Source organism: Lutjanus erythropterus, chromosome 12 (genome assembly GCF_056507025.1).
Source record: "Lutjanus erythropterus isolate fLutEry1 chromosome 12, fLutEry1.hap2, whole genome shotgun sequence".
Lineage (NCBI taxonomy): Eukaryota > Metazoa > Chordata > Actinopteri > Lutjaniformes > Lutjanidae > Lutjanus > Lutjanus erythropterus.
Window position 1 is genome coordinate 5,599,052 of NC_139328.1, and position 11,213 is coordinate 5,610,264.

At 40.5% G+C, this 11,213-nt stretch overlaps 2 protein-coding genes across 2 annotated transcripts; one reads left to right on the top strand and one right to left on the bottom strand.

Annotated features, from left to right (window-relative positions):
- Nucleotides 1-1,945: 1,945 nt before the first annotated feature.
- LOC146317441 (potassium voltage-gated channel subfamily V member 2) lies at nt 1,946-7,954 on the bottom strand. The gene is made up of 4 exons (XM_084732236.1): nt 6,986-7,954; nt 6,232-6,865; nt 4,861-4,986; nt 1,946-2,925 (listed from the first exon to the last, which is right to left on the bottom strand). The coding sequence occupies exons 1-4, from the start codon at nt 7,519-7,521 to the stop codon at nt 2,608-2,610; spliced, it is 1,614 nt and encodes a 537-aa protein (XP_084588362.1). The 5' UTR covers nt 7,522-7,954; the 3' UTR covers nt 1,946-2,607.
- Nucleotides 7,955-8,844: 890 nt separating this feature from the next.
- Nucleotides 8,845-10,778, top strand: rps28 (ribosomal protein S28). The gene is made up of 4 exons (XM_084732289.1): nt 8,845-8,953; nt 9,244-9,291; nt 10,037-10,160; nt 10,655-10,778. The coding sequence occupies exons 1-3, from the start codon at nt 8,915-8,917 to the stop codon at nt 10,157-10,159; spliced, it is 210 nt and encodes a 69-aa protein (XP_084588415.1). The 5' UTR covers nt 8,845-8,914; the 3' UTR covers nt 10,160; nt 10,655-10,778.
- The last annotated feature ends 435 nt before the right edge of the window (nt 10,779-11,213 follow it).

Sequence of the window (11,213 nt, forward strand, 5' to 3'; positions counted from 1 at the left end):
CTTATACTGTCCATTCTCCAGATCAACACCAACATGAACAGGGTCTGTCGGTGCTACAGGCTGTTTGTTGTCTATATGACCAATAATCGAATGACGTTTTGGACTGTTAGAGTTTTTCCTTCATGAATGCAAACTGGACCAGTTGGAAAATTCAAACTACATCATCCTCGTATTGGTTCAATCTGGAATTGGACCTTCAGGTGTGAGTCTGCTGAGGTTTTTCATGATCAGAGGCACAGCATATATCGGTACATACCACCAGTAAAGGGGGAGTGAGGGCTGTCATTGATCATGACCAATTAAATATCTTATTTTCCTTTCCCTTTAAAATCCTTGCTTGCAGAGCGTTGCTTTGCTCGTTGCCTTGAGTGAGTAGCCAATACTCCTACCTTAAATTTGTTTGGGAGGAGATAAAACATTTGCTTACACAATATCTCTCTAGTCTTTGGAGAGCTGCAGCCCAGAGCAGGAATTGGTTTAATGATCTTATCCAAGAGAGCTAAACACAGCCAGCAGCACAGTGCAAAGACGGTTTGACTACCAGAGTGGGCCTTGCTTGATCCTGACATTTAGAGGCCAAGAACATGGCAAACACTGACATGCTGGATAACTATTATAAGCGCCATTACTCATGTGTAACTAGTGACCATGAAGAATGGTGCATCTAAATTTACCTATTTGTGTGATGTACAGTATCAGAAACAGTTCAACTATCATCCATTTGTAAAAAATTAAATAGGACTGGATTAGATTCTCTGTACCACCAAAATAGAGCAGAACATATTGACTCTTGCCCTCGTCTACAGAAGGAAGTGGTGCAAGCACAAATCCCGGTAATCCTTGACAACAAAATTACACTCATGCTCTTGATCGCTGCTGACACACACCCCCCCGCTGCGCCTCTCCACCCACTTAGGTACAGTCAAGAGCACGTTGAGTGACTGGAGTGTGCTTTGGATAAGAATACCACTTTACTGTCACGTGAAGCATGGCACATGGAAGAGCTCTGCATTGACCAGTTTTTCTCAGGTGCACAGAAATCTGAGATGCTCTTGTCGCTTGTGCATTTGTATTTCAGCTCACCTTGATGTTTAAACTGGCTGATACACTCTTATAGATAGAAAGGCTCCTCCTGAGCCTTCCAGATCCCTTTTCATGCAAAGAACCAGTCTGAAAGAAAGAGTTCTTCAAGGATTGTTGGAACTTTTTCGTCAAGGGTTAGGGTTAGAAGGTAGGTAGAACCCCCTGGGTAGGTTCTAAATAAAACCATTGGAATATAAAAGAGTTCTTGTTAGAGAGTGGTTACTTGTTTGCACCCAGAAAGTGAAAAGGTACCTGACAGAACCCCTAGAGAGGGTTCACGGTGGAACCATTTAACCATAGAAAGGTTCTCTGCAGAACATTTCAGAAAGCCCTTTTGCACCAAAGTAGCCCTGGTTCTTCAATCAGTTCCATTTAAGATCCTTGGGACCCGGGTGCTATCTAGGAAACTAGCCCACATTCCCATCAGTTTTGAGTGGAGTGATTATAATTAAAGATGTCACCAACACAAAGCGTTGCACAACTCACAACAACCTGTAGATTGTTGACCAGTTGGCAACCAACTTTTCGGGTTCTGAATCAATTTACTTTTGGTGGAAATGGTCCAAACGGTTCAAAATTAGGTTCTTGAACTGAAACAGGACCGGTTCTGTGTTGGTGGAAAAGGCCTATCACAGAGCGTTTTGTGTGGGGAAACTTTCACAAATCGTTTTACATATAACCATTTATGTTGGGTTCTAGAAGAACTCTCTAGGTCCTCTTCCTCTCCAAATTAGCTCTGGTTCTTGAACTGGTTCCGTTCAAGATTCTTGGAACCTTGGTGCATTTAGTGATGTCATCAACAGAGGTCATTGCACAACAACAACGACCTGTACAACATGACACGCCCACTTTGGTTTTGAAAATTAGTTGCTTGAACCAGAATCAGCTCCATGTTGGTGAAAAAGGCCCAACTGAAAGGGTTATGAGTGGTTACTGCTACGGGGACAAGCCAAAGAACCTTTTATGGTTCTAGCTGGTACCTTTATTTCTGAGAGTAATAACCAAAGGTTTAACAGATGGCTGAAATTGAAGTGATACGTTCTTTTTGTGTGGACTATCAGTAAATAAAGTAGTAGACTGTGTTGTTGTCCAGAACAGTTCAATAATAGCACTTCCAATGAAAACAGCTCCTCACAAGCATCAAGCTCCCTTTAAAGTGACTAAAGTGTAACGTCGTCTCATTAATAATGTTACTACTGGACTTTCTTGTGTCAAACATCTATTTCAGTTGAATCAGAATTAACAGCGGATGGGTGCTATACTTAGAAACTGATAACGAGCCGTCCAATGGGAGCATCTTGTCCATTTTGCTGAGGAGTCATCATCAGCCATAGCGTGCAAACGGCACTAACTGTAAAGCTGCGGCTTAAAGCTTATCTCAACTTGCTGCAGCTTCCATTCCCCCCCTCAGATTGTTTATCACGTAGGCTCGGAGTTGGAGGCAGATGGGGTCTTACACACTTTCTAGACCCGTGGGCGATAAGGCCATTTAGGGTTAGCGAGGTCGCAAGTTGGTAGCTCGGCTCAATCCTCGCTCTCGTGGATGGTTTGCCTCACACTGGGCCGATAATGTATCTCGTCATCGGAGTCCTCTGGCGGGGGCTCGAAGCAGCTTTCAAATTTGCGCCTCAGACGTTTCTGGAGCTGGAATGTGCGCTCTGTGTTTGAGATGCTGTATTCCTGCTCCTTCAGTTTGGCATAGTAGTCGGAGAACTTGTTGAACAGAATGGAGATGGGCATGCCGTTGAGGATGATGCCAAAAGAGATGCAGCCGAATGCCACGCAGCGGCCAAGATAAGAGATAGGGACGACATCGCCATAGCCCACAGTAGAGATGCTCACCTGTAGGGAGAAAAGAGTAAAGTGAGTCTGTGATCATCTGTGATCTGTACTTTGCTTCACTACTTAAATTTAAAAAAATGCAAAACGAGGAACAATTCATGCACTAAACTATACATTTTACATAAATAAATTTAAAGCATGGCTGGAAAGTGAAATGTTGGGATTTCCCTTATTTGTTCCAGAGAGGGAGGGCTCCTTCTGATGGTGCCTTTCACTCTGCCCAAAGATGTCTCTCGTCCAATAATTAAAATGTTTTTGCACTGAGAATGAACCGGATCAAATAAACCTCCAGGAATACACTGCAACACTTTCCATCTCACGAATGCAATCACAGTGTCTGGCCACAAATGAGACGCATTACAGCGTATTAGAGGGGATTAGACACATATAAGTTAACAGCTGCCAGCAGATAAATAAAAACTGAATGTCCCTAAATGAGAGTGCAAGGAAACACAGAGAGCCAGGCTGATGATGTACAAGTACTCTGGTACAATAAAAACAAAGCAAGGAATCTTTTAGGTTGTTATTACTACAAATTTCAGGGAACATTAATCTTTTTGTCTTATTTCTGACTGTAGTTTGCCATGTAAAGTTAAGTTATGACTAAAAATAGAACACAAAGGAGTGGTGAAGCCTTTTAAAATGTATTCCTGCACATTGCAGTAGATCAAATAGGCAGTCTGTAAAAAATACAAATACTGCAACCAGTTTTTCTATAATTACATGGTCAACTGCAAAATATGTCTGACACTACTTTTAGAAAGACTCCAATGTTTTTCTACTCACTATTACAGCTGATTATTAAAGGAATGGTTCACTTTCACTTTCTTGTGAGAGTTAAGTCTTATTTAGTCCTCCTTTACACACGAAAATAGATATGTCCATTTTAAACGGTATACGTGTCACTGCCCACATATTTCCACGCATCCTTTATTTTGGCATGATGTTAAACAATGCATCCACTAGAGGGCGCTGCTCAGAATTAAAAGTTACCCCGAAGAAGAAGAAGAGTCAAAAGTCACTAACTAGTTGATGACGAACATCATTTTCAATATTTTTGGATTTTTAAAACTTTGTCATCATGTCCTGTGGCCATGTCTCGCTTGATCTGTTGGCTACACTGCTACACTGTCCGCACAACTTCAGGAGGCACCGCTTTGTTTCATCCATATCCGTAGGCTCTCAGAAAATGTGTAGAAATACGGATGAAACGGACAGAAGGCGCCATTTATATCAGTATGCTATGCAACGTTTAGCCTTTAGATGAAAAGGTCAATACCCTTCTCTGTTAAGTATGAAGCTGTAGCCAGCAGTCAGTTAGCTTAGTTTAGCATAAAGACTGAACACAAGGAAACAGATAGTCCGACTCTGTTCAAAATGCACTGTGCACTTCTGTCTTAGTCTGACTAGGCAGCAAGCACAAATCTCAGTAGGCGTAATCCTTGACGAGTGAAGTGTACCGCACGGCTTGATCATACTGACACCCCCCTCCTGAGCTCCAGCTCAGTTTCTGTGCCACAGTCAGGAAGAGCAGCTTAGTAAGCTACATAACCAAGTTAATTGATCCAAAAGAACCTAAGACGCGCACCTAAGAGCTGATCGACCTCTAAATGCCCAGTACTAAACTGGCACATACAGTATATGAATATTCAGTCCAGTTGCACGTCAATTTAGCTTTCTAAATTAATGCTATTATTCATTCTGTCCACATCCCATTTTTGCTTGATTGATGAAATTTCTGTCAAAGTGATGTGAAAATTACTAACAAACTTTACAGTCTTTGGACCCAACCAAAAAGGTTCAGCCTACAGGAGAGTAAAAACCAAACACTTATTTGTCACAAAACTAGAACCACATTCTGATGCAGTTTGGTTAAAAAAAATCAGAATCCAGAACCAGGCATTTTTTACTGATTTTGAGGTTTATCCAACTCACCGCAGCCCACCACCAGGCATCTGGTATGCTGCTGAATGGCGTCCCCGGCTGATCCACCTCCACTGAGTGCATCAGAGCAGAGAAGGTGAAGATGCCCATGGCAATGAAAAGAAACAGGCAGCACACCTAAACAACGACAGAAGAGTACATGTCAACAGCGGTACCCCTTCACATTCGGAAATCAGTACGTTCTTAAATCTCGGACCCCCCATCGGGTCACATGACAGTTTTAGTATTATGACTCGCTTAAAATACCTTCAAAAATCTATGTATAAATACGCAAAAATATGCACATTGGGTAGAGTATTTTGAACATCAATGGCCTCAATACACAAGAGTTGCCAAAAAACGCTGAGCCAAGAATGACACATAAGCTTTGATTAAGGTTGTGTCACGTGTTAGATCTGTCTCACCACGTGTGGCTCATCACAAGTCGAACAAACGTGAAGAAGGGGGACATTTTGAATGAACGAATCATGGATTTTGAAACCTTTTGCACAATTAATTACGACTGTTTATCCCATCAGCTTGACTACTGACAAGAATGTGACCGCATGATGGCGACATGAAACTTGTCATAACCTTTTCCTCCTGCAACGGTGAAAGTTTCCATAAATTTTTCTCAGTCCTGAGCTAGCATATTTCGAGTATAAACATTAAAGCTGTATTAACTGATTTCTTTGGCCACTCAGAAGTACTTATTACTTTATAAAATTATTATGGACTTGGAGTCATGTTTTGGCCATGTAACAAATACAATATTCATTCTACTTTTAGCTCTGTTTTGGTATCTACCAACTCTTGAGGGAAAGTATATGCCTCTTCAGCAGCTTACTCTGTCTGTCTGCTTTATGGTGCTGGGTTGGAAGTGCAAAGTGGGTTGATCGGTGCTTTTTCATGGAAGACAGCTGCCTGCTGCAGCTGGAAAATATTCCATTTAGAGCAGTAACACTATAGTAATGTTGTAAGCCTATAAACAAAAACAAGAGCTGAAAAAATCTAAAATGGGTGATAATCTCCAGTGGGTTCATCAGTGGCAGTGACTGCTTTTGTATACAATTAGACATGGACTACTATTTATTAGTGGAGTAATGCTACATCGATCTGGACTGATATATTAATTCAGTGTTCAACAATCCAATATGATTGAATTATTTTATAGCAAAATATATTTTGAAATTCCCGTGGTAGGGTCTATATCACAAATGTGATATAGTAACTATCCTCTGAAAACTTTTGATTTGTGCCGCTGATTATAGCTGCTTTAACTCATTGGAGTTACATGCACTCTGATGTTTTATTTATGCATGTCTCCAAACAATGGATTTTTGTGTTTCCGTGAGATTTGTCTCGTTTGATATTCCTCCATACCTGCTCGGAGCACTGTCGGATGGTGAAACCAAACGCCCTCATGCCTGTGGAGTGACGGGCAAGCTTCAAGATACGGAAGATGCGCATCAGCTTGACGACCTTGAGCACCTTGCTGACTTTACTGACCCTTTGCATGGTTTTCAAGTCTTCCTTTGCACTGATGTCTTCAGAATCTATAACAAATGCCTCAAAAAGGATCTGGATGAAGTAGGGCATGACGGCCACCACGTCAACAAAGTTCAGAGCGCTCTTCACAAAATGTTTGATGTTGGATGTGGTGAGCAACCGCAAGAAGTACTCCAGGGTGAAGAAAAGGATGGAAGCGATCTCTACCCACTCCATGTAGGTTCTGTTACCAAGTTTGTACTGCCTCAGTTCTTTTACTGTATTCATTGTCATGGCAACAATAGAGATGAGCACAAAGAGGCTGGAAAACACAGCAAAAGCTTTGGCTGACAGTGAGGAATAAGGGTTCTCCATCAGGTCCCAGAGGATCTTCCGAAAGTCTCCAAGAAACATGGCCTTGTATCCCTCGTCATCTTGGTGAGGCTTAATCTCGTCAATGAGCTCCTGGTTAACCTTCAGTTGATCTCTGATGTCATCGACCTTCTCCTCAAACAGAATGCGGCAGCACCTGAGAAGAACAAGACGCTAATTTATGTTTTTGATTCTACAAGAAATCAAAATCATATTTCAAATGCACAAAGCAACAGACCAAGATACATTATGGTTCTATTAAGTATCTACAGCACACCTTGGAGTGTCCTTCAGTTTCAACCCCCAGAATGACATCTCTTCCTCAAAGTTGACAGGGCAGAGACTATCCATCACCCACAGGACCTTACTGCAGTAAAAGTGGAAGATGTAGTGGAAAAACATGGGGTCCCTGTCAAAAAAGAACTCGTTGTTCAGAACGTTGTAATCGTCACAGAGCGTCAGACGCTTGACCGGATCATTGCAGAGGGCAAGAACTCCAATTCTGGTTTTCGGGTGTTGGAGGACCAAATGCTTTGGGATGTGAAACACCTTTCCACCTACGTTGAGGTTGACGATGTTCGATTGCCATGGGGTTGGTGCCTCTTTGGAGCTCTCATTTTGTCTCTTTTTGTCATCGGGAGTGTCAAGGTTGTCCATGGACGTCCAAGCTTTCACAGAGCTGTCCTGCGAAAAGGGGAATTCACTCTCCTGTTCCTCAATGCTCTGCGAAACGCTCAGCTCCCGTTTTATAGTCGCAAAAAGACTGGAGCGACGCTTCTTCAGCACTTTTAACTTTGGCTTCATAGTCTCCATTGTGACACCTCCTTAGAAGACCAGTGGGAAAAGAAAAAGTTTGTGCGAGTTCAGATCAAGTCAGTGAAAAACAGCAACAACAATATTCCACAGGATCTCCATTTAGCTTGAATGTTGTCTTCTAAAGAGTGATATCAGGTTGAAATAAAGATGAAGAAAGAGCTACCGTATGTATCGTGTCTCTCAGCGTGCAAGAAGATCAACTGCATGAGTTAGGGATTCAGCCTCTTTACTGATTCTCTAATCCTATTGCTGTCCCTTTCTGTCTAAACGCAAGTTAAAAATACTGTTCACAAGGATTAGTGTTGTGATTTAAGGCTTTGAGTTCTCAGAGAGGAGGAAAGGCAGAGGGAGTGGTGTGATGACAGTATTGCATTGCTAACAAGGCTATGGAGAGCTTTCGTACAGGAAGTTCACATTAATGTTATTGGTATTACACTGGCGAGTCCTTCTGAACTCAATCTAAACAGTAAAAACACGCTTGGATTTCTGTCTTAAATCCCCAGAATTCAATATTTGGTATAAATGTTTATCTGCTTTTATATTTTAAACAAATCTATTTTTTGTTCTCCTTTATCTTAATAATCAAATTCCTGTTTGGCATCAATCCCATTATGATACATTGAGAGCATAATTAGTTTGTCCATTTCAAAATATACTCCAGAAAAATCAAAATAAAGACAAATTTGATTATATAATACTGAATACCTACTGTGTATTGACCAAGTTATGATTCAGTTAAGAGAAACTATATTTTATAATTAGCATAAAGCATGAACTGTAATCATGTGAATATGCTAAAAAACAATAGAAGAGAAGAATAAAAATAAACAAACAAATAAATAATCAATGCCAATTCTCACTACATCATAACTGTGATGCACAAACTTACATGTATTGTATGTATTGCCACTGTCCATGCAGCATATTGAATTTTTTTATGGTCTTAGACATATACTGTGTGGTGTTACAGACGTCCCAATGAAAGAAGTGGAAAATATTAGCAGCATGCAAAAGAAAACAATAAACAATTGCATACTCAAACAGACATAATTTATTTGAAATAAAAGTCCACACTGTAAAGTTAAAGTTAGTGAAACTGCAAAAGGTATTAGAGCCTATGAAACGATGGCTAATGGTACGACCCTCCTCCCCATTAAAGCTTACGTGAATGGTATTTTCCATTTGGCGGAAACGGAAGTGGGACTCTACAATGAAATTTCTTTTTTTAAAAATTGTATTTGGTATTTTTTATTACTTTATTTCGTGGATATGTTTCAAATTTAATCATAATTAAAATAACATCGTAAAATTTAAGAAAAATTAAGAATTACAGTTGCCATATAGCACTGCCGTGCACCACGTGACTTCCTTTCCGGTCTAACCTGACAACATGGACGCCAGCCGCGTGCAGCCGATCAAGCTCGCCAGAGTAAGAAAATGTTTAATGTGGTGAAAATAATCATGTCTGGACGGATAGAAGGCGATAGTAACAACTTATGTCCCATACGGTCTCAAAATCTTGAAGTAAAATTTACTTTTATGTGCTATTTGACGTCCGGCATGTTCGCTGCCGTGCGTCCATCATGGAGGCCCGTCCATGCTACAGTCTGAGAGCTAATTCACTGTTAGCCTGATGTAGACTGCTCTTACTTTATGTTTGTTAACATCAACAAACACGATGTTTACTTGTCCGTCTAACTTATTTATTTTGTTTTTCAGGTCACCAAGGTGCTCGGAAGAACTGGTTCCCAGGGACAGTGTACACAGGTATGCTAACAAGGATAGCAGTTAGCATTTTAAACTGCTGAATATCTGGGATATCTTTGATGCCGTATATTTGGTTTGAGTTTACCACATGAAAACGAATAGAGATGCAGTACGTCGTGAAATATATTATCTAAACTTTGTAGATAAATGAGTTGCTTTTACGTGTCGTAAGTTCATGTCCTGGATCCTTCTCCCCTGTGGTAGAGTACTGATCATTTCTGCACCACAAATTTTAATTTTAACTGATCAAATCTGTCAAAACCATGATGGGACATTTGTTGGGGTTTGTACCAAACAAATGTTTTCTTACATCAGGAGAACAGGATGTGTAGGCCAGGGCATCTCTGCAGAACTACAGTATTCAATTATAATGCTGTTTGTCACATTTACAGCTTTATCTTGCACCTTTATTAAGAAATAGTAGCATCTGTAATTTGGTTATTATATAAATATTGTGCAGCCCTAAGCAAGTGTAATCGTTTTTATTTGTATATCTATGTATTTTTTTTATTACGTTACTATGAAAATTAAATGTAAAAAAATTTAATTTCCATGAATATCTTGGCTCTTTATGCTATATCTTTCAAAATAATGAGTATTTTGTATGTCATTCAGCACTATATATTGCTAGTTAAATTTTAACTGGTGGTTGCCTCAGTATCTGTGTAAACTTTAGTGGCCACTAGCTTTGTGTCAGACGTTGACATACATTATTCTAATGTCATTTCATCTGCTGTTCCCTCAGGTCCGTGTTGAGTTCATGGATGACAGCAACCGCTCCATCATCAGGAACGTGAAGGGCCCAGTCAGAGAAGGAGATGTGCTTACACTTCTAGAGTCTGAAAGAGAAGCCAGGAGGCTGCGATAGGGTGAGGAGGCTCAAACTCAGCCATTTCTGTTAGCCAGATCACCCAAACTGTCTGCATTAGAGAAACTTAACAGCAATTTGAAGATACAAGTTTGGGATCTGGTCTTGTTATTTAATGGATACAATCTATAAAATGATTGGAGTAGCTGCACCCCATTTGACAACAGAATGTATCAGTGTGTATGCTCACTGACCTGAAGCCCAGCATAGTGTGAACAATTTAATATTGCAGCCCCACAGTACATGTTCTGACTAAAGTCAGAGTGTGATATATTGCATTTGCTGTAATGTATTGGTTTTTAATGTTCTGGGCAGGTGGCACTTCATGGTCACACTGACCAGGACAGAATCGCTGCTGTTTTACATTATTAAATTTAATGGGTTACAATCTATAAACCTGTTCTCTGCTAGCATTATACATTTTGTTCCATATTGGTTGAGCTGAATGTTGTTAGTTTTGAGATGGTGTGTGTGACTGATTTCTTCTCTTCACAGAGCCCTCTGTAGCTGTGAGTTGTGACGCCAACACCGTGGAGCAGAAGACGCCATCAGTTTCACTTGGAATGGCCGACACCTCACTTGTTCAGATGTTTTGAAATAAATTTGGTTATTAAGATGAGTGGATGTCCTGTGTTTATTGTACAGTAGAGGTGATCTGTTTTTTCCCCTGATCAAAATTAACTGCCATTTATTGAGGCTGCAACAGTGAGCTGACTTTGTCTGACACAAGTGGTCAAATTTATTTACTCAGTTTATTGATTGGTTAGTTTTGGTCAAGGTGCAGAGATGTGATGGGACTACACACATGTGTAAATTCAATAGTGATAATTATTTAAGCTACCACAGTTTTTCTCTGGTTATGAAACACTCAATTTAACACTGAAGCCTCTATATCAGTGGTGCCCAACCCTGGTCCTCAGGATCCCCTGTCCTGCATGTTTAGATGTTTCCCTGATTCAAATGATCAGGCTGTTGTCAGGCTTTTGAAGAGGCTTGATGATGAGCTGATCATTTGAATCAGGTGTGTTGGAGCAGGGAAACATCTAAAACATGC

Bases quoted from the DNA above. Each gene is read 5' to 3' on its own strand.
- rps28 (XM_084732289.1), top strand. From the start codon at position 8,915: ATGGACGCCAGCCGCGTGCAGCCGATCAAGCTCGCCAGA. The intron at 8,954-9,243 runs GTAAGAAAATGT...TTTGTTTTTCAG, and splicing joins AGCCGATCAAGCTCGCCAGA to GTCACCAAGGTGCTCGGAAG. The intron at 9,292-10,036 runs GTATGCTAACAA...CTGTTCCCTCAG, and splicing joins CCCAGGGACAGTGTACACAG to GTCCGTGTTGAGTTCATGGA.
- LOC146317441 (XM_084732236.1), bottom strand. From the start codon at position 7,521: ATGGAGACTATGAAGCCAAAGTTAAAAGTGCTGAAGAAGCGTCGCTCC. The intron at 4,987-6,231 runs GTATGGAGGAAT...GTCGTTGTTTAG, and splicing joins TCCGACAGTGCTCCGAGCAG to GTGTGCTGCCTGTTTCTTTT. The intron at 2,926-4,860 runs GTGAGTTGGATA...TTCTCCCTACAG, and splicing joins ATGCCTGGTGGTGGGCTGCG to GTGAGCATCTCTACTGTGGG.